At 40.4% G+C, this 22,166-nt stretch overlaps 1 protein-coding gene across 5 annotated transcripts in view; it reads left to right on the top strand.

Annotated features, from left to right (window-relative positions):
* The window catches only part of NOL4 (nucleolar protein 4), a 456,659-nt gene that overhangs the window by 212,358 nt on the left and 222,135 nt on the right, over window positions 1-22,166 (top strand). For all 5 annotated transcript variants that reach the window (XM_069731269.1, XM_069731271.1, XM_069731270.1 and 2 more), the window contains exon 2: window positions 13,982-14,131. In XM_069731269.1, coding sequence (XP_069587370.1) covers window positions 13,982-14,131 — 150 coding nt within the window. The remainder of the gene's footprint in view (window positions 1-13,981; window positions 14,132-22,166) is intronic.

The raw sequence follows: 22,166 nt of genomic DNA, 5'->3' as shown, positions 1-22,166 counted from the left end.
TTAAACCTTTTGCACAGTACTGTGTGTATTATTGATTTCCATTAATCATAGTTTAGTTGTGCCTTTTGGCATTCTTTTTTTATTTAATGGTTTAATTACCTTAGCTGCACTTTAATGGTAGTATTGTCTATGCAGAAAACTTGCTCAGCATATTGCTATAGATAATGTGATATATTATTTTTACTTACTTTGAAAACAGTGAATTTACCTTCTCATACTGTGCCGTGCTCACTATTGATGGTGCTGTTCTTAATTGCTATTGCAAGTCATTTTATAGGAAAACTGCAGCTGAGACAGAAAACTACAGTTGAAAGATCAATAGGTTACTGTGGAAGATGATAGTTTGCGAAAAATAGAAAAAAAAAAGAAGATACAAGAAAGATAAATATTTTGGTACTGTGTTAGCCAGTAGATAGAAAAATATTTAGAATTGAGAGTCCTCAGTGGTTGATACCTTTTAATGGCTAACTGAAAAGATGGTAAGAAATTGCAAGCTTTCGGGACTACTAAGGTCTCTTCATCAGGCAAAGACTAAAACAAATTCTGAAGAATCACATATTTATACACAACACAGCACAGAACTGTCATTATGGGTGTGTGATAAGTGATAAACAGTTGTTTCCATAAATATTGGAAAGTTCCTAGATTAGGAGTGAATGTTTTGTTGTCCTCTGATTGGGGTCTGGTTCTGTTATGATGGTCTGAAGTGCAAATTCCTTAATTGATGTAAAAAGACATAAATCCATGCGACACATTCATTCCTGCACTAAGTGTGTCAAAGGTCATCATAAGTTTATACTCCCAGATTGTCCTGTCTCTCTGAGATTTGAAGCTATGGATCTACCTGTGGCCAACCATTTTTGTATGCCTGATCATAGCACCATGGACCTGAAATTAATTGCATTGAAAGGTAGCTTCAAATCTCAGAGAGACAGGAGAATCTGGAGTATAAACTTATGACGACCTTTGACACACTTAGTGCAGGAATGAATGTGTCGCATGGATTTATGTCTTTTTACATCAATTAAGGAATTTGCACTTCAGACCATGAGGGGTCATCATAACAGAACCAGACCCCAATCAGAGGACAACAAAACATTCACTCCTAATCTAGGAACTTTCCAATATTTATGGACACAACTGTTTGTCACTTATCACTCTCCCATAATGACAGTTCTGTGTTGTGTTGTGTTGTGTATGAATATGTGATTCTTCAGAATTTGCTTTAGTCTGTGCCTGATGAAGAGACCTGAGTAGTCTCGAAAACTTGCAATTTGTTACCATCTTTTCAGGTAGCCATTAAAAGGTATCAACCACTGAAGACTCTCAATTCTAAATATTTTTCTAAAAAAAAGAAGAATATTGTTGAATACTTTGCTGTCACCACTGTGGAGAGTTATAAGTTCTTGGCTAAGGTACATTGGTATTACTCATTTGACTTTCCTCTCTACAGCTAAAATATATAGCACGAAGATTGGGGTGTTTTTGCATGAAAACATGAAAGAGTAACTAAATGTTCAGTAGTTTTTTTAATATGTTGCAGGCACTTTAATTGCTTGCAAATCTGTCATGGTCTGTGTGTTGAAGGCCCCACCAATCTCTCAAAAGTCCTCCAAGAAATGAGTAGCCTAGGTGTCAGGAGCACAATTTATGAAAATACCTAACTAAACCCTACTGTTATGCTAGAGTAGTTTCCCTGGGTATTAGGCAAATCTAAATAATGCAACTGACCCTGCCGGTCCCTACAGACTAGAGATCCTGACCCTGCAGTCCATAGTGGTTCTTGTGTAAGCAGAGATCGCCTTAACCACCGCCTAGAAGAAGACATCTCGGACCTATGCTGCCTATAAGGCCGTCAGGAGCATTTTATTCCTCCTAAAGGACTGGAGGACAGAGCAGAGTGTGAATTACCTACAAAAGGTAAAGTGTGCTGAAAAAAGAGAAAGATCTCAGAGTGAGTAAAATAGACCATGAAATACAAAATAAAGTACACAATACGTACTGTTAGAAAATATGCTGCCTACTTCCTAAAAAGAAACAAGGTAAGGTGCAGAATAAAGAACAAAAACAGCAAGGAGGAAAACCCTAGCTAGAATTTCACCGACTAGCTTTAATCTATAGAAGAATGGCTGTACATCCACAGGAAACTATAACCAGCAGGAAATGCCTGCAGGGAACAGAATACGAAACTGCACCCAAAAGGTGATATCACAGACAAATGAAAACACCTGTGTTATGCTAAACAAATTGCAGCCTGAATAACTGAAACTAAACAACCGGAGAAAAGGTGTGTCACTGTGGCAGACAGAGAGGACAACCACAAAACACAGGCTCAAGGGTTCGAACCCAGGAGCATGGCACCTACACTTTGTGTACATCTGTGCTCTGTTTTACAATATTTGCTTTATTGTGGCTGGAATTCTGAACAGTCAGAACCTGGAAGGATCTTATGGGCTTTTAGTAGCCAAGTCAAAACATGATAATTGTTCAGTTTAGAATCTGCAGCCTACATATGACTTTCCTTAAATGATCCATATAAGTCACACTATTATGATAAAAGCTGTATCAGTAATGGAGCGTAATACCTAATGGAATGAGCTCCGGTATGTAGCTTATTTTCTTGAAATCGTACATGTGAAATATATAGTAAGGATAGCTGAATGTTCACTTTAATATTTACAGATGGTGCAATAACTACTATCTTTTTCTGGTATGTACCCCATACAGTTCTGCTTCTGTGAACTTTTGTCCCATGTATCAAGCAGAAACACTGCAGTTATCAATTCTGCAAGGATTATTATATATGGGTCAGTAAAGGATTTTCTTCCTGGCCCCCTAACCCTAATTCCAGTTCATCTGATCAAGAGATCAGAGAATTGACTTTACACCCAAAGCTCAAAGCCATTTAAACCAGGCAGAATAAAGCATAGGCATGCCGTCCTTTCTAGTTTTGTCTAGCAACTATTGTAGGAGCACTCACTAGCTCTTCATTTAAAGGGAAGCTATCATCGGAAAATGACCTATTGATTAAATCAGCTTTTTTGTTAAATGTAATTTTCTCCAAATGTTGGTATTTTTTTTTTTTTTTAATAAAAAATAGAATTCTTGCAATTTTCACACTGGCCACTAGTTTTTTTTTTAGTCTCATACTTCCTTTTGTTTTAGAAAACACATGTACATAGTCACAATGGTCAAATCCCTTACTTACAAATTGCTATTAGGCAAATAAACTCTAACTAAAGATTCTGTAATAATTATTAAAATATAACTTTTCTTTTCCAGTTTAAATTTGTGTGCTATTTAAAACCACAGTGTCTGTGTTGGCCACTATATAAACTTCTTATTAGTCCTAAGCTAATGTTGTCATTTCATTTTTCCAATTCCTTTTGGGTTCATTATTCAATTAATGTTATTTGCGTCTACCGGAATACGTCTCCTGTTGGATGGTCAATTTTTAAATTTTATTGTATTCTAATAGTTCAGTTCACACCCAACTGATGTGGAACTGATCGATCTGCTAAGCTATTGGCACTGACATTTCCGTACTATATTCTCACAATAGCAGTAAATGATCCCAGGAGTTGCTGATCCAGTTGTCTTCACTATTCAGGGATAGGAAGACTTCTAAAATACTGTAAGTCCTGTTTACATTACAGGACCTTCTAATATATCTCATTATGATCAAGACGCAGAAGATGGTCATGTGACCTTAAGGTCCTTATCCTCTGTTACCACTGCTGTAATTTAATGCGCAAGCGCAGGTGTCTGACATATGATCTTAAGGTCTTGAATCCCACTCTACCTGGAGTATATGACCTGGAAAGGGATTCCGAATGGTCCCTTGATGGCCCCAGATGCTCCAATTGGATAGATATTGGTGGGATTGCTCTGAAAAGTCTCATAATTGGCTAGGTGAGTCCTTCTTTGATCAAGATAAATTTATAGGCTAAAACCTAATGATTGACACCTTTGTTTACCTATTGGATATGTTCCTATGGTTTTCACTAATGCTTTGGGATTGGCTATTGTGTCAATACCATCCATTGGATGACCTCCATGACATCACAAACCTACCTTATATAAGCTGAAGGGTCCCACACAGTTGCCATTGCAGCCTCATTCCCCTGAAGAAGCCAGTAATGGTGAAACATGGTGGGAAGGCAGCTGGTTATATACAGTATGTTAAAGGCAATTGTCTGTTGTTGGTGCTCACATACAAAAATAGTGGTCCGCAGGCCACATTATGAAAAGAGACCCTTGAATTAATAACACATAAGTGTTCTGAGGGCTCCTTAATAGTCGCTGTATCCCTAAATAGTGAAGACAATTAGATCAGCTAATCCTGTACCATGTAATAGGATCACTTAGTGCTATTGTGAGAATATAGTACTTTTAGCGGGCTGATGGAAATGTCAGTGACATTACTTAGCAGATTGATCAGTTCTACACCAGTTGGTGGGTGTGAACTGAATTATTAGAATATAATGAAATTGAAAAATTGTCTAACCAAGAGGAGACATATTCCGGTAAACTTAACCCTGCTGTTCTGTTGGTCAAAAATGACCGACTTTGAACTTCAATATTCTTTAAAATATTCAAGATGCGGCTCTGAAACCCGTGGCCGACCGACCCATCCTCATTTAAGTCAATCAACCACAAGTTTCAGAACCGCATCTTGAACACCCCAAAAAATACCAAAGTTCAAAATAGGTCTCCCCAGACCGAACAGAACAGCAGGGTTAAATAACATTAATTGAATCATGAACCCAAAAGGGACTGAAAAAATGAAATGAGTATGAGGAGCAGGTGAGCTGTGACATCACGTACTGTGATCAGTGGATCCTGTGTTATCAGCTGTGTATAGAGGCGTTATCTGTCACTGTAGTCCTGTCTCTACTGATAAGAAAACTCCTGTGAACTTTTCCTGGAAAGATAGATATGAAGTGTGAGTCTAAGAAAGCCACAGTAGCCAGTGTGAACATTGGAAGATTAATAACATAAATTTTTTAAATAAAGATCATGATATGAAAAAAATGTTTTTTAAAAGTGCTTGTAACACATAAACCTGATTTTAACAATAGATCATTTTCTGATAGCTTCCGTTTCCGTACTGTAATGCATAAATGTATTGTAGTGTTTTCCACAATTCGTGTTCCCAATAGATAGAATGGTTGTTCATCCGGATATTTTCTACCCTGTCTGCACATACGGTAATTTGTTGAGTTACAAATCTTCTTAGCTATGGAATTTTAGCATTTGAAATATTAGGACTATTATGTATGACCTGCCGGATCGATATCTCTTTGTCCCTTGCAGACACTTCAGAAGTCTGAAAAACAGACACAATCTGCCACAGAAATTAAGGTTGACGCTTAGATTTCCGCCGCAGATTTACAGTTTGATCTGCAGATCTATAAACAGATGATCCCTATTCACATGCATAGGTTATGAAATATTGGCCTAGTTGATGAGGGTTTAGGTGCTGAGTCGGTGGCCTAAGAATTGGAGAACATGGCTGTCAAAATATTAGAGGTTGCCCACTACAACGTGCAGTGGGCAGATTGATATAAACCTTGGCAAGAACGCTTTCTTCAAATTTCCTTGCGTGTCTAAATGTGCCTGTGAGTGGCGCTATCACTGTCCGCTCATCCCCATCATGTCACATCATTGTCCGGAATTGGAATCTGATCCGGCATTACCGAGGTGGGACCCAGTCTTCCTGAGGGCCTGAGCTGTGGGAGGAGTGAAACCGCACGTCACAGCCCAACATCTCGTGGGCTTGCTGTGCTCTGTTAACAAAAGCAGTGCAGGAGAGAGCGCGCGTGATGCTGGGCTATGACATGTGGTAAAATTCCTCCCACAGCCTAGTCACTCAGGACACTGGGTCCCACCTTGGTGACGCCGGATCAGCTCCCAATTCCGCAAGTTGATGTGACATCGCCGGACATCAGAGGCAGCTGCAGCCGGGGGTCACATGATGGGGATCAGCAGACAGTGATAGCGCCACTCACAGGCACATTTGGAAATGCAAGGTATTTGAAGAAAGCCTTATTTCCAAGGTTTATATCGATCTGCCCACTACACGTTGTAGTGGACAACCTCTTTAACTTAGCCGTTTCGGATGCTCATTTAGGGAATAAAAAAAACTTACAATGTATCACACATGATATATTATAACAATATGTTAATTTTGATTTTCTCCTTGAACTGCTTTCAAACTTACAGCATGAAAAGTACAAGCTTTTCTAACTATCCAATCTTAGTGAAATAGCAGTATCATAGAAGCATTTGTGAAATGATTCTTTAAGGATCTGCTAGCAATCAGTTTCTAGACATCCAGGATCCAGATGCTTTAAAGGGAACCTGTCACCCCCAAAATCGATGGTGAGGTAAGCTCACCGTCATCAGGGGCTTATCTACAGCATTCTGTAATGCTGTAGATAAGCCCGCGATGTAACCTGAAAGAGGAGAAAAAGAGGTTAGATTATACTCACCCAGGGGCGGTCCCGCTGCGGTCCGGTCGAATGGGTGTCTCAGGTCCGCTCCGGCGTCTCCTATCTTCATTCCATGACGTCCTCTTCTGGTCTTCACGCCGCGGCTCCGGCGCAGGCGTACTTTGTCTGCCCTGTTGAGGGCAGAGCAAAGTACTGCAGTGCGCAGGCGCTGGGCCTCTCTGACCTTTCCGGCGCCTGCGCATTGCAGTACTTTCCTCTGCCCTCAACAGGGCAGACAAAGTACGCCTGCGCCGGAGCCGCGGCGTGAAGACCAGAAGAGGACGTCAAGGAATGAAGATGGGAGGCGCTGTACCGGACCTGAGACACCCATCGGAGCGGGACCGCCCCTGGGTGAGTAAAATCTAACCTCTTTTTCTCCTCTTTCAGGTAACATCGGCGGCTTATCTACAGCATTACAGAATGCTGTAGATAAGCCCCTGATGACGGTGGGCTTACCTCACCATCGATTTTGGGGGTGACAGGTTCCCTTTAATACCATTTATAAACTGTTCCTGGTAGAAAGCTGTGGGCGCCCACATATTTGTCCTGGAGACTAAATATGGTGTTAAATGGTTTGCATGTACTATGGCTAATACGGGCGACCTTATGGCTGTCCTGTTCACTGTTATATAAAATTCCAGGATTTTCGCAAGCTGCTTGAAAAGCCTAATATAGCGCTGGGAGTAATAATAAGCTCTGTGCCATTTTCTCATTCCTGCTTTATTACGACTGCAGTACCAGTAGCCTCCACTAGATGGAAATTCCCCATACTGTTACACATAACACAATATTTTCTGCTGTAATTTAATTTAGTGAATTTATTATTTTTTTCTTATTTGCGCATAATGTGTGTGATGTGGAAGAGCTCACTGCAGCAAAGGCTTTTCTGTGACAACTGCGTCCCGGAAAGAATGAAATAAAGACACAGCGCCTTGCTTAATGTCAGGTACACTGCTGCACAGGTCAGCAACGTGCACTTTAGTTATCTGATTGAAAGCTTTCTGGCGCTGTCATAGATTGTCACCCCGATTATTCACCGTGTTTGTCCATACACCATCTGCAAATAAATGCGATTGCACAAATTCTACAGAATCGCTTCTTTGAAGACAAACATTGTCTTGTTATTTGTAGATTATCTCCCAGGATGAACACATTGAATTGATCTAAGTTCTTCTTTGAACGATGCCACAGGAAGAACATTTTGTTCTGGTTTAAGAAGAAAAAAAAAGCAAACAGGTTGTTTTAGAAGGTGGGAAATCCACATCACGTCTGCTCATCTGTTTATCATCACTTCCATGTAGGCGTATTGGTGATCCCATGAGTCTTATCTAACACCATAATGGCCCAAACTTCTCAGAATTCAATATCACAAAATCTTCTGCTGATACGTTGATGACGCTGGGATGTATCAGGCATCTCAACATCACATGATTGATTGTGGAAGAAATGGGTCACTTCATCTAAAATAAAGAATGACTTCTATCCATACGTCTCCTAACTGTCCGTCATCCTTTTATGTGAGTTATTTCTATATTCTGTTGTGTGTCAAATCAGTGTTACATAAGGGTTGGCACTGCAGTTATTAATGGACTTGTCTTCTGCTTGACTTTTGGAGCTCACTTGTGTGTCAGAGCCTAACCCTACTAGACAGTTCTCCTGTTCTTTAATGTCCCAGGCTGACCTAGATATCAGTAGGGATGTACAGTTCTGTGGTTTGACCAAACTTTATTCCAAACTTTCATTTCGGGTACCAGAACTGTACCCTAACTTTAACCTGAACCCCACAGAAATCAATGGGAATCCAAACTTTGGAGCTCCCACTCCTCCCCAAACTGTAAAACAGACTTCCAGAAGAAGAAGTCCATGTTCAGATTTAAGCACCGGTACAAACACCAAACTTTACAGTTCGCTCATCTCTAGCTATCAGTTTCTCCTCCTTCTGTAGGCTATTTAAGGTTTATGACTGTCATAAAGGAAAGGGAAAAAAAGAGGGCCCCTGTGCAAGAATATTATATGGGCCCTTTGAAGTCAATAGTTCATCATAATGCACAATTACACCTGCCTTGGAGGTAACAGTGGGCCCTCCTCACCTTTTGGATCCCTTTGTGGCTACACAGCTTGTCCCAATGGTATGTCCGCCCGTGGCCACCACGGTAGCCTATCTTGGAGGGACTTTGTTAAGTAGACAGAATTTGGCTCTGTGTTAACGGTAATGGTTTATGTGCATGTAGTTCCTGTCTTAATTGTACTGATGACCTTTTAGTTTTGTTTGTGTCTTGTATCTTCCATGATAATGAATGATGTGTGTCCCAAGTGAAACAATTCACAGTGTCTGAATGCGGATTGTCCTGCTGAAAGCTGAAATCTGCAACAGTTTCTGCTTGGAAACCCTTGAACCTCCTCTATAAACCATTACGTAGGAAATGCTCTCTGGCAGACTCTGGCTGTCTGCTGGAAATCTTTTGATTCAGTATTTAGTATATAGATATTTGCAACTAATTGTAGTATATGTTTTAAAACACTTTCCCAAAACTGACTGCATTTAGAAAAACTACATCCGCTGTGTATCCGGAATTTATTCTATACTTCCTGCACATATCATGCTGATATTGGCTCCCATGCTCTATGTCTATATCATACATTTATGGTAGGGAAACTTTTTCCGAATACTGTGACGATCACAAGACAAGAAAATCAGTCTGTGTTGCTACATTTTGTGGACCCTTCACAAAATATACACAATATGGACTTTTAATTTTCACTTTTTATATTACATATGCATATCACATATGCAAAGGGAAGATGCTCTGGTCTGTTTGAGCCTATGGTGTCCTTCACATCAGTGTTCCATGAAAGAAACAGATTGCCATAGCAACATCAGCAACTTACACATTGTTACTATGGCGCAGTGATCCTCTCCCGGGATCTGGGCTGGATGGACATTGCGTAAAGAGTAAGCCAAGCTACTTCGTCTTGTCTAGGTTGTTTGTTTTTTTTTTTATTATGTAGTATGTATATCCATATAAGAAGATAAACATGTAATATCATTGAAGGACTGTTGTGTGGTGTAGGTATAACTTGTAGGTGGACAGGGAGCTTGGTCTTTGCCCATAGCCTAGTGTGGACCTAGTTACAAGGTATATCTTGTTACAGAAAAATACCTTGTTCTCCTATTATCACGCACTTTTCTCTATCCCCGGCACCAATGATCCACTCTCAATTCACTGATAAAATCAGTACATAGGAGTCAGAGATGAGATTGACTTTCAGCTTCACTGAGAGATCACGTTACAGCTTCTGCCCATAGAAGTCCATGGAGAGGTTTAATTTACTGCTATCTTTTATTTAGATATTTTCATGATAAAAGATCATTTCATATTAATAGACTTATGTAAAATTACATAGTAATCTACACATGGAAGTTTTGTTATGCAAGTACCTTTATAGTACCATCGCTTGGATATCTTAGGTTTGCGCAAGCAGTGAAACTCCTGGATATCACAGTGAATATATTGTATGTATATTCATTACAAATCAGTAATTTCTACAATCCTTCGGTTAAGTTCTATCCCTAGTAGCTTTTAAACCAGATCATTGAGAGAAACTAAATTAAAGCTCTGGTTCAAGTTGCAGAATTTATTTGTATGGGGGTTTCAGTCTTGATATTCACCACTAGCAGATGTCAGGAAAAAAGAGCATTTGGGCAGGTTGAATTTCAACATGCCCAATCTTTTTATTCTCACCTAGGTAAGATGCAATATCAGCATCTTAGTCTCCTTTCCTAATGAAAGTGTATCGACAATTAAAAAGAGCTTTCCATAAATCAGTAGTGTAAGAAAACTTTGCGAAATATTTTAATATAAAGAATTGCCTCTTTCTCCACTTATCGGTCAGTTTCTTCTCATTTCCCTGCGCCCATGACTCTCTGTGAATGGAATGATAAATTGGTGAACAGTAGGAAGAAAAGAGTGACTTTCATCTTCACAAAGTGATTGGGTTACAGTTGCTGCCCATAGAAATCTATGGAAGAGGGAGAAGCTAAACTTTAATGTTTCTATTTTTTTTTTCTGTTGAGAAGAATTAAAGGTGTTGCCTCATTTGCTTAAATGGTTAAGTTGCAAAATGCTTGTAAAAAAAAAAGCTTTGCAATTTAGGCTTGGTGCACACGTAGCCGATTAGGCTTAGGAATTTCTGGTGCGGATTCTGCATCTCTTGGCTGAAAACGCAGGTTCGGATTTGACGTGTTTTTTTGTGCGGATTTTGTGCGGTTTTGTTGCAGATTTTGTGCAGATTTTTTGCAGATTTACTGCGTTTTTTACCCTTGCGGATTTCTATAATGAAATGGGTACAAAAATGCTGCAGATCCGCAAAAAACAAGTAACATACTACTTCTTTTAATCCGCAGCATTTCCGCACTGAATTTTCCGCACCATTAGCACAGCTTTTTTTTTTTTACCATTGATTTACATTGTACTGTAAATCACTTGCGGATCTGCAGCGTTTCTGCACCGCAAAAATTGGAAATCCGCAGCGTGTGCACATACTCTCACCCAATTTTTAATTCTATAGTTTAGTGCTTAGAATATCGGCAACTGCTGCAGTCTCTCACAGGTGGCTGGTCATCTCGTACGGGGCGCACTAGAGCTATAGAGCTTACAAGCACTGCTCTGCAGCTACCCAGATCCCTGGATCCAGGTCCCCGGACTCCTCCTGCTCTGCAGCTACCCAGATCCCTGGATCCAGGTCCCCGGACTCCTCCGGTGACACAGATGTAAAGCTGCCAATGATTGCAGCATAGTAGAGTGCACAGTTTTGACCAGTGGCTCAATTATGCCTCTGGTCAATCATTAGCAATGCCAGGTCCAACATCAAGCAGGAAGTCGTATGTTCTTCTGAAGATAGAAGGTACGACATCACCTTTAAGGTTGCATCAGTGGAATCCTGTAATTTTATTAAGGCAGTGTATGACTTTTGCAGTGTAGGCCTAAAATAAGTGGGTAACACCCATACTTGGTTATGCTGGTCATCTACATAGGGGAAAAGCTAATTGGGGTTAGTAGGGCATATACCGTTGGGCTTTGGTTGGCCCTGGAGTATAAGAGTCACTCTGCCTTGGCCAGTGTATGTAGATACCGGACTAGGGCAGCGAGCAAACTGTTTAAAGTGTATGTTGATAAAGCTTACATACTCCTCTTCCTCAACACCTTTGTTAGGTCCATTCACAGACTTTACGCTGCCATAAACTTAACTACTGTATTCCACAGAATGATATTATGCTAGGCTTAGACTTCAGCCTCCTTTCGTTAACCTAATTTTACATCAGGATGATTAAGTAATGTAAATGTAATCGGCAAGAGGGGAAATAGAATTGTAAGGTTTATGGGAAGCACTGTAACAATACCAATTTAAGGTTGTGTTCTGGAAATCAAACATTATTAGCCTTCGCAACAAAATGTATGCCAAAGTATATAATAGGAGCCTTTGGACAGGAGTAATAGATTACATTTTGTTTGTGACTTCAATCAAATTTTAGATGAAAACATTTTTATATAAAAAAAAAATCAGGTTATTCTGCAAGTTCTAGAAATGTGGATATAGTTATATAAGCTATTATCTACAGATTATACATACATTACATACACTACAGTATCCACAAATCACTTTCAATAAAAAGGTCAAAAGACTACTTAACTTAATAATTCCTCAGGCAATGGGAGAAACAGAAAGGAAATTACCTAATAAAACCATCAAAAGAAAATGATGTTATTTCATTGATTAAATCGAGTTATTTTGCTAGCACAGATGTGTATGTTAACCTAGTTTTGTTAGACTTCTCAGCATACCATGGACATATGAACATTATAACTTGATGGAAAAACAATGTGGGCAGATATTTTGTTATACCACACTTTGCATCATAGTCATAACGTATGCTGTCATAAGAAAATCCAGTTTCAATTGAAACTTGTCATAGTGCTCTTACATCGCAAATAATATTTAGAAAAGTCTTGTTCACAATTAATTGGTAGATAATACAATTAATATTAAATGGCACAACAAATTGCCTACCTGTAAAAAGAAATTAATGTATACTATATGCCTTCATGATGACCACACACATCAGATAGTAGGTTGATAGTTGAACAGTCATTAAACAATGGCCTGGTAACGATCTTCAAGCAATGTAGCCATACACATTTAGTCTATATCGGCCAATCAGAGAGGCCATACAAGTTCAACCACACCAAGCGAGCAACAAATCTTTCTTGGAATTGTTCTGAAAAAAGTAATTTCTCAGACATTGGACTATCAAGCAAAAATTCAAAATATGGCCGACTTCCTTCCAGACAATTGCAGTGTGCCACTTGACAAATCTAATTTTGGATATTATCAATCATTTAGATCAACTTTAGATGAATGGTGCTTTTGTATACTACTGAGTTAAGGCCATCAGTGGGCAGCTCTGGTATAAAGGATCTGGCGAAAATTAGCAAAAACACCTTTACCTGAAGCATGTGCCTTTAAATGCTTGTTTTTAAGGTCTATCATATAGGGCTATAATATACATTCATAGTATCAGGATACTTTGTATATACTTGAGGTATGATAACAGCTTTACCCCAATATAATTCATATCCCTCTATTCTCTAATTTCATTAACACTTGATTTATGATCTAATGATGCTGACAATGATCACTATGTTCATTATACTGTAGGTGCATGTTCACAGGTGCCTGTTCGTAGCTGCATGTTCGTAGTTACATCCTTATAGGTGCATGTTCGTAGGTACATATTTAGAGGGGCATGTTCAGGGGTGCATGTTCGTAGATGTTCACAGGTGCATGTTTGTAGATGCATGTTCACGGGGCATATTCATAGTTACATCTTTATAGGTGCATGTTCGTAGGTGTATGTTGTAGGTGCATGTTCACAGGCGCATGTTTATAGGTGCATGTTCGTAGATCAATGTTCGTAGGTGTATGTTGTAGGTGCATGTTCACAGGCGCATGTTTATAGGTGCATGTTCGTAGATCAATGTTCGTAGGTGTATGTTGTAGGTGCATGTTCACAGGCTCATGTTCACAGGGACATGTTCATGGGTGCATGTTTGTAGGATAGCATAATTAAGGTTTTTACATTCCACAGTAAAATGTTTGTATAGCCATTTACACACTTTGGAAGGACCCCGATCATGTAGATATTGTCAGGCTTTAGCTCTGTGTATTCTCCATAGTGGAATAGTAACATACATCAAACAGAGCAAAGTATAAAGATCATCAAACACTAAAGATCCATATTCTTTTTGCTCCTCTGCACAGTTTCGTCTACGCTATAAGACTCACAGACATAATATATATGTGGTTTTCTATCTACTCTCTGTACAGTCAATAGCACTGGATTACATTGAAGTGTACTATTAGTTTCCTTGTACCTTATAAGCATACATCTTCCTCCTGCTGATCCTACTTTTCTTTTTCTGTCTTAGGATGGCATGGGCATTGAGGAAAAGTTGTCGCTGAGAAGAGTGGCCGTTGTGGAAGATTTCTTTGACATTATTTATTCAATGCATGTGGAAACAGGCCCTAATGGAGAACAGATCAGGAAGCACGCAGGCCAGAAGAGGACCTACAAAGCTGTAAGTCCAGGTCTTGTTCCTTTTTTTTGTTTTTGGATAAAGGATTGTTGCATTTAACCTATGAAGAATGGCATTAACAATGGTAGTCACAGCTATTGTCGCGATAAAACAAAGGGGCCCCACAGGAAATACAAAATGAGGAAAGGGGCCTGACTTTAATAGCCAACACAACAAATGTAGAGTGATATTTCAGCTTGTAACATAAAATAAAAAAGGACTTCAGGCAGAATAGTGCTTTTTGTTTCCCATATATGAATTCAGCAGTTGTTCACCACAAAAATAGATCTTACAGATGTGAAGGATCCGGCATGTATGATTTTAGACTGCTGATCGTCTTATTCTCCAGAATCTGGCAGCGGCTCTCTAATAGAGAATACAGGAGTGGTCGGCCGAGTCGAGGGCTCTTGTATAGGAGACTTAGGGCATACTTGCTGTTTTTAATGCATTTTTACTTGCAATTCATTAGAGTGGATGAAAACGCTGCAAAAACTCCGAAAGATGCTGCAGATTTTTAAAAAAGACCGCTTTGATTGTTCAAATTTGCAATTAAAAATACCGTATTTTTCGCATTATAAGACGCACTCAGCACTGAGATCTTATCTCCCGAGATCTTGGTGCCGAGATCTCCATCTGCGCATGCGCTGCCCCCGGCAGCCATTTTCCCAGAGTCCACCGCATAAGAAACCATGTAACTGTGGGGGGCTCTGGGCTTTCACAAAATGTCGGCAGAGACCCCGCAGCACGGAACACCCGCAGCGGCGCGCCACACATCGGAACACCCCCTCATCCCAGCCTGCGGCCTGCAGCAATTCTCCACTCTTGCCTCCTGCAGCAGAGACCCTGGGACCCCGCTTCACCGCAGCCACCACCCCCGGTAATCAATAAGACGCATGGATTGTAAGAAGCAACACTATTTTATTAAAAAAGTTTTTTCCTATTTTTCTCTTCAAAATTTGGGGTGCGTCTTATAATCCACAAAATACGGTAAGGAGTATGTGCATAAGATTTCAGAAATCTCATTCACGTTGATGGTAATGTAAAACGCTGTGTTTTGTTCTCATCCAAAACTCAGCAAAAATGCCCCTTTTGAACATACCCTTAGCTGACTGTCCAACAATTGTTCATCCGACAGCTATCTATTGTGTATAAACTTTTGTCTGTAGTGTCTAATAAAGGCTGTCTCCCAACCTTTATTTATTTTATGTGTGTGGACAACTTATATTACTTACCTGCTTTGTCCAAATATATTTATTTTAAACTGGACTGGGAGTACCATCCTACTCTGCTTCACTTCAACTCCAGGTTAAAAAGTCGTTTAATTTATAAAGATACACATTTATCTCTTTCTGCCCTGTTGGACTCCGCTAATTGGTATGTACAGTTAGGTCCAGAAATATTTGGACAGTGACATAAGTTTTGGCATCTTAGCGATTTACCAAAATATATTCACGATAGAGGGATAATCAATAACAAGTGCAGACTCTCAGCTTTAATTTAAGGGTATTAACATCCAAGTTTAGGAATTACAGCTCTTTAATATGTATCTGCCTCTTTTTGAAAGGGACCAAAGGTAATTGGACAATTATCTCAAAAGTTCTTTTATAGGCTGCATTGGCAATTCCCTCATTAATCCATCGATAACAGACAGCAGGACCAGGGAATGGCGCTGTCTTTGCCACCAAGAGAAGTCAAGGTGCAGAAATTTCAGGTTGCTTGTAGGTAAAACATTTTTTAGATATAGATATGTATTTTCTCCCATTCTTTATTCTCTTATCTATCGAGAGAAGGGAGGAAAAAAAACAAATATTCAAAATTTTCCCTCAAGTGTTGTTCAAAACAAGTTGTTTTTTAAAAAAAAAAAAAATTCTCCTCCCTCTTTTTAGAAGGATAGAATTTCATTTATTGGGATACATTTTAGTTTTCATATGGAAATTTAATTAATCTCCCTGCCCTCTCTCACACTGGGAAAGGGTTATATAAGAAGGCTCAAATTCATTTTCTCCATACACCTGGAGAAGGCTGCAAACAGCCAAAACACGTTGTGTATATAGTTTTTATCAGTTTGAATAAAAACATTTTTTACCTGCAAGCAACCTGAAATTTCTGCACCTTGATTTCTCTTGGTGGCAAAAATAGCGCCATTCTCTGGTCCTCCTGTCTGGCATCTACTTTGTGGGATTTTCTTGTCAGGGTCCAATCCCTCCTACCAGGTCGGCAGCAGTCTCTTGCAAATACATCCATACTTCAAGCTGGAGTTGTGGCTCAGTTTGCACAACAGTATCAGGTGAGAAAATTCCTATAGATACTCACCCACTCAATTGATTATGTCTCACTACGCTTAGATAGCGCCACATTTTTCTCCTTTAGGAACGTCAACACTGTTCTCATTAATTCATCGTGAATTGAGCAGGTAAAAGGTCTGGAGCTAATTACAGGTGTGGCATTTGCATTTGGTAGGTGTTACTATGAACCCACAACATGCGGTCAAAGCTCTCAATGGAAGAGAAACAGACCATCATTAGGTTGAAGTAAAGAAAAAAACCTTCAGATAGCATATATGGAGTGGCCAAATCGGGGGCTTAGCTACAGTATTTCAGAATGCTGCAGATAAGCCCCTAATAGCGGTGGCCGCAGCTTATATGCAAAGAATGAGGTAACATAGTAACATAGTAACATAGTTAGTAAGGCCGAAAAAAGACATTTGTCCATCCAGTTCAGCCTATATTCCATCATAATAAATCCCCAGATCTACGTCCTTCTACAGAACCTAATTGTATGATACAATATTGTTCTGCTCCAGGAAGACATCCAGGCCTCTCTTGAACCCCTCGACTGAGTTCGCCATCACCACCTCCTCAGGCAAGCAATTCCAGATTCTCACTGCCCTAACAGTAAAGAATCCTCTTCTATGTTGGTGGAAAAACCTTCTCTCCTCCAGACGCAAAGAATGCCCCCTTATGCCCGTCACCTTCCTTGGTATAAACAGATCCTCAGCAAGATATTTGTATTGTCCCCTTATATACTTATACATGGTTATTAGATCGCCCCTCAGTCGTCTTTTTTCTAGACTAAATAATCCTAATTTCGCTAATCTATCTGGGTATTGTAGTTCTCCCATCCCCTTTATTAATTTTGTTGCCCTCCTTTGTACTCTCTCTAGTTCCATTATATCCTTCCTGAGCACCGGTGCCCAAAACTGGACACAGTACTCCATGTGCGGTCTAACTAGGGATTTGTACAGAGGCAGTATAATGCTCTCATCATGTGTATCCAGACCTCTTTTAATGCACCCCATGATCCTGTTTGCCTTGGCAGCTGCTGCCTGGCACTGGCTGCTCCAGGTAAGTTTATCATTAACTAGGATCCCCAAGTCCTTCTCCCTGTCAGATTTACCCAGTGGTTTCCCATTCAGTGTGTAATGGTGACATTGATTCCTTCTTCCCATGTGTATAACCTTACATTTATCATTGTTAAACCTCATCTGCCACCTTTCAGCCCAAGTTTCCAACTTATCCAGATCCATCTGTAGCAGAATACTATCTTCTCTTGTATTAACTGCTTTACATAGTTTTGTATCATCTGCAAATATCGATATTTTACTGTGTAAACCTTCTACCAGATCATTAATGAATATGTTGAAGAGAACAGGTCCCAATACTGACCCCTGCGGTACCCCACTGGTCACAGCGACCCAGTTAGAGACAATACCATTTATAACCACCCTCTGCTTTCTATCACTAAGCCAGTTACTAACCCATTTACACACAATTTCCCCCAGACCAAGCATTCTCATTTTGTGTACCAACCTCTTGTGCGGCACGGTATCAAACGCTTTGGAAAAATCGAGATATACCACATCCAATAACTCACCATGGTCCAGCCTATAGCTTACCTCTTCATAAAAACTGATTAGATTGGTTTGACAGGAGCGATTTCTCATAAACCCATGCTGATATGGAGTTAAACAGTTATTCTCATTGAGATAATCCAGAATAACATCCCTCAGAAACCCTTCAAATATTTTACCAACAATAGAGGTTAGACTTACTGGCCTATAATTTCCAGGTTCACTTTTAGAGCCCTTTTTGAATATTGGCACCACATTTGCTATGCGCCAATCCTGCGGAACAGACCCTGTCGCTATAGAGTCCCTAAAAATAAGAAATAATGGTTTATCTATTACATTACTTAGTTCTCTTAGTACTCGTGGGTGTATGCCATCCGGACCCGGAGATTTATCTATTTTAATCTTATTTAGCCGGTTTCGCACCTCTTCTTGGGTTAGATTGGTGACCCTTAATATAGGGTTTTCATTGTTTCTTGGGATTTCACCTAGCATTTCATTTTCCACCGTGAATACCGTGGAGAAGAAGGTGTTTAATATGTTAGCTTTTTCCTCGTCATCTACAACCATTCTTTCCTCACTATTTTTTAAGGGGCCTACATTTTCAGTTTTTATTCTTTTACTATTGATATAGTTGAAGAACAGTTTGGGATTAGTTTTACTCTCCTTAGCAATGTGCTTCTCTGTTTCCTTTTTGGCAGCTTTAATTAGTTTTTTAGATAAAGTATTTTTCTCCCTATAGTTTTTTAGAGCTTCAATGGTGCCATCCTGCTTTAGTAGTGCAAATGCTTTCTTTTTACTGTTAATTGCCTGTCTTACTTCTTTGTTTAGCCACATTGGGTTTTTCCTATTTCTAGTCCTTTTATTCCCACAAGGTATAAACCGCTTACACTGCCTATTTAGGATGTTCTTAAACATTTCCCATTTATTATCTGTATTCTTATTTCTGAGGATATTGTCCCAGTCTACCAGATTAAGGGCATCTCTAAGCTGGTCAAACTTTGCCTTCCTAAAGTTCAGTGTTTTTGTGACTCCCTGACAAGTCCCCCTAGTGAAAGACAGGTGAAACTGTACAATATTGTGGTCGCTATTTCCTAGATGCCCGACCACCTGCAGATTTGTTATTCTGTCAGGTCTATTAGATAGTATTAGGTCTAAAAGTGCTGCTCCTCTGGTTGGATTCTGCACCAATTGTGAAAGATAATTTTTCTTGGTTATTAGCAGAAACCTGTTGCCTTTATGGGTTTCACAGGTTTCTGTTTCCCAGTTAATATCCGGGTAGTTAAAGTCCCCCATAACCAGGACCTCATTATGGGTTGCAGCTTCATCTACCTGCTTTAGAAGTAGACTTTCCATGGTTTCTGTTATATTTGGGGGTTTGTAACAGACCCCAATGAGAATTTTGTTACCATTTTTCCCTCCATGAATTTCGACCCATATGGACTCGACATCCTCATTTCCTTCGCTAATATTCTCCCTTAAAGTGGACTTTAGACAAGACTTTACATAGAGACAAACCCCTCCTCCTCTCCGATTTTTACGATCCTTTCTAAACAGACTGTAACCCTGTAAGTTAACTGCCCAGTCATAGCTTTCATCTAACCATGTCTCGGTTATTCCCACTATGTCAAAGTTACCTGTAGATATTTCTGCTTCTAGTTCTTCCATCTTGTTTGTCAGGCTTCTGGCGTTTGCAAGCATGCAGTTTAGAGGATTTTGTTTTGTTCCAATCTCCTCGCTGTGGATTGTTTTAGAAATGTTCTTACCTCCCTTCTGAGTATGTTTTCCTGGATCTTCTTTGTTCAAGTCTAATGTTTTTCTTCCCGTCCCCTCTTCTTCTAGTTTAACGCCCTCCTGATGAGTGTAGCGAGTCTTCTGGCGAATGTGTGTTTCCCAGGTTTGTTGAGGTGTAGTCCGTCTCTGGCGAGGAGTCCATCGTACAAGTAATTCACACCGTGGTCCAGGAATCCGAATCCTTGTTGTCTGCACCATCGTCTTAGCCAGTTGTTTGCATCAAGGATCCTGTTCCATCTCCTGGTGCCATGCCCGTCTACTGGAAGGATAGAAGAAAAAACTACCTGTGCATCCAGTTCCTTTACTTTCTTCCCCAACTCTTCAAAGTCTTTGCAGATTGTCGGTAGGTCCTTCCTTGCCGTGTCATTGGTGCCAACATGTATCAGAAGAAATGGGTGGACGTCCTTGGAGTTGAAGAGCTTTGGTATCCTATCGGTCACATCCTTGATCATCGCACCTGGAAGGCAGCATATTTCTCTTGCAGTTATGTCCGGTCTGCAGATGGCTGCTTCTGTGCCTCTCAGTAGTGAGTCTCCCACCACCACCACTCTTCGTTGCTTCTTGGCTGTACTTTTTGCTGTCACTTGTTGCTGTGTGCCCTTTTCTTTTTTGCTTGCTGGTATTGCTTCATCCTTAGGTGTGCCATCTTCATCCTCTACAAAGATTTGATATCGGTTCTTCAGTTGTGTGGTTGGTGATTTCTCCATGGTCTTCTTGCTTCTTTTGGTCACATGCTTCCACTCATCTGCTTTTGGAGGTTCTCTGACACTTTTTTCACCTTCTGTGACCAGTAGAGATGCTTCTGTTCTGTCTAGAAAGTCTTCATTCTCTTTGATGAGTTTCAAAGTTGCTATTCTTTCTTCCAGACCCCGCACCTTTTCTTCTAAAAGGGCCACTAGTCTGCACTTCTGACAGGTGAAATTTAATTCTTCTTCTGGTCGATCTGTGAACATGTAGCACATGCTGCAGCTCACCATGTAGGTTGTCACATCTGCCATGTTGCTCCTAGATCCTGCTGACTTGCTGTGTGTTTTCCTTCTTGTGTAATCTACTCAGCCAAGCTCTCTTGCAATAATGTCCTACAGGCAAAGGTGATTCTTTCCAAGCAGCTGGTCCCGGCTGTACCCAACGATCTTCTAGCTTAGGGAGACTCTTCGCTTTCCCAGAAGGCACCTGGAATATGCAAATTAGCCTCATCAAGCTTGAATCCCTGGTTTGGTGATTCTTTCCAAGCAGCTGGTCCCGGCTGTACCCAACGATCTTCTAGCTTAGGGAGACTCTTCGCTTTCCCAGAAGGCACCTGGAATATGCAAATTAGCCTCCTCAAGCTTGAATCCCTGGAGGTGACAGATTCCTTTTAAAGCAGAGAGACCCACAAACAAGTAAACTGAAGTCATCTGCAGTAAAGGCAGGGCAAAGCATCACAAAGGAGTAAACCGAGCTTTTGGTGACATCCATGGCTTCAAGACTTCAGGTAGTTATTGTCTGCAAAGAATTCTGTACAGAATATTAAGAATGAACATTTATGGTAAAGTTAATTTTTCCAATTGCTTTTGAGGCCCTGAAATGAGGAGACTTTGTAGAAAAACAGCTGCAATTTCTAAATGTTTCACAGGATATTTTTGTTCAAACCCTTTAATTAAACCTGAAAGTCTACACTTCAATTGCATCTCATTTGTTTAATTTTACATAAAAATAGTGACATGCAGAGCCCCGATCACAAAGATTCGGTCACTGTACAAATATTCCTGGATTTAACTGATTAGAGATCCACCCTCTATTCCATCAATGCTGCATTTACATCTACCTTGCCCCTATTTATAGTCATGGCCTAAGGTTATACTAACCCAGGGGCGGTCCCGCTGTGGTCCGGTTCGATGGGCGTTGGGGTTCGGTCCAGCGCCTCCTATCTTCATCAGATGACATCCTCTTCTTGTCTTCACGCTGCAGCTCCGGCTCAGGCGTACTTTGTCTGCCCTGTTGAGGGCAAAGCAAAGTACTGCAGTGCGCAGGCGCCGGGCCCCTCTGACCTTTCCCGGTGCCTGCGCACTGCAGTACTTTGCTCTGCCCTCAACAGGGCAGACAAAGAACGCCTGCGCCGGAGCCGCAGCATGAAGACAAGAAGAGGACGTCATCGTATGAAGATGGGAGGCCCCGGACCGCGTCGCCCATCGTACCGGAACCGCCCCTGGGTGAGTATAATCTAACTTCTTTTTCTCATCTTTCAGGATACATCGGGGCTTATCTACAGCATTCCAGAATGCTGTAGATAAGCCCCTGATGCTGGTGGTCTTAGCTCACCTTCGATTTTGGGGGTGACAGGTTTCCTTTAAAATGTAAAGAAGTTCTCAGGAATGGGACCTAGTTTAGCGAAATGAGCACAAAATGTACTTGAAA

This window comes from Ranitomeya imitator, chromosome 6 (genome assembly GCF_032444005.1).
Source record: "Ranitomeya imitator isolate aRanImi1 chromosome 6, aRanImi1.pri, whole genome shotgun sequence".
Classification (NCBI taxonomy): domain Eukaryota; kingdom Metazoa; phylum Chordata; class Amphibia; order Anura; family Dendrobatidae; genus Ranitomeya; species Ranitomeya imitator.
The sequence above is the reverse complement of the archived record's forward strand: the minus strand, read 5'-3'. Positions and strand labels throughout refer to the sequence as shown.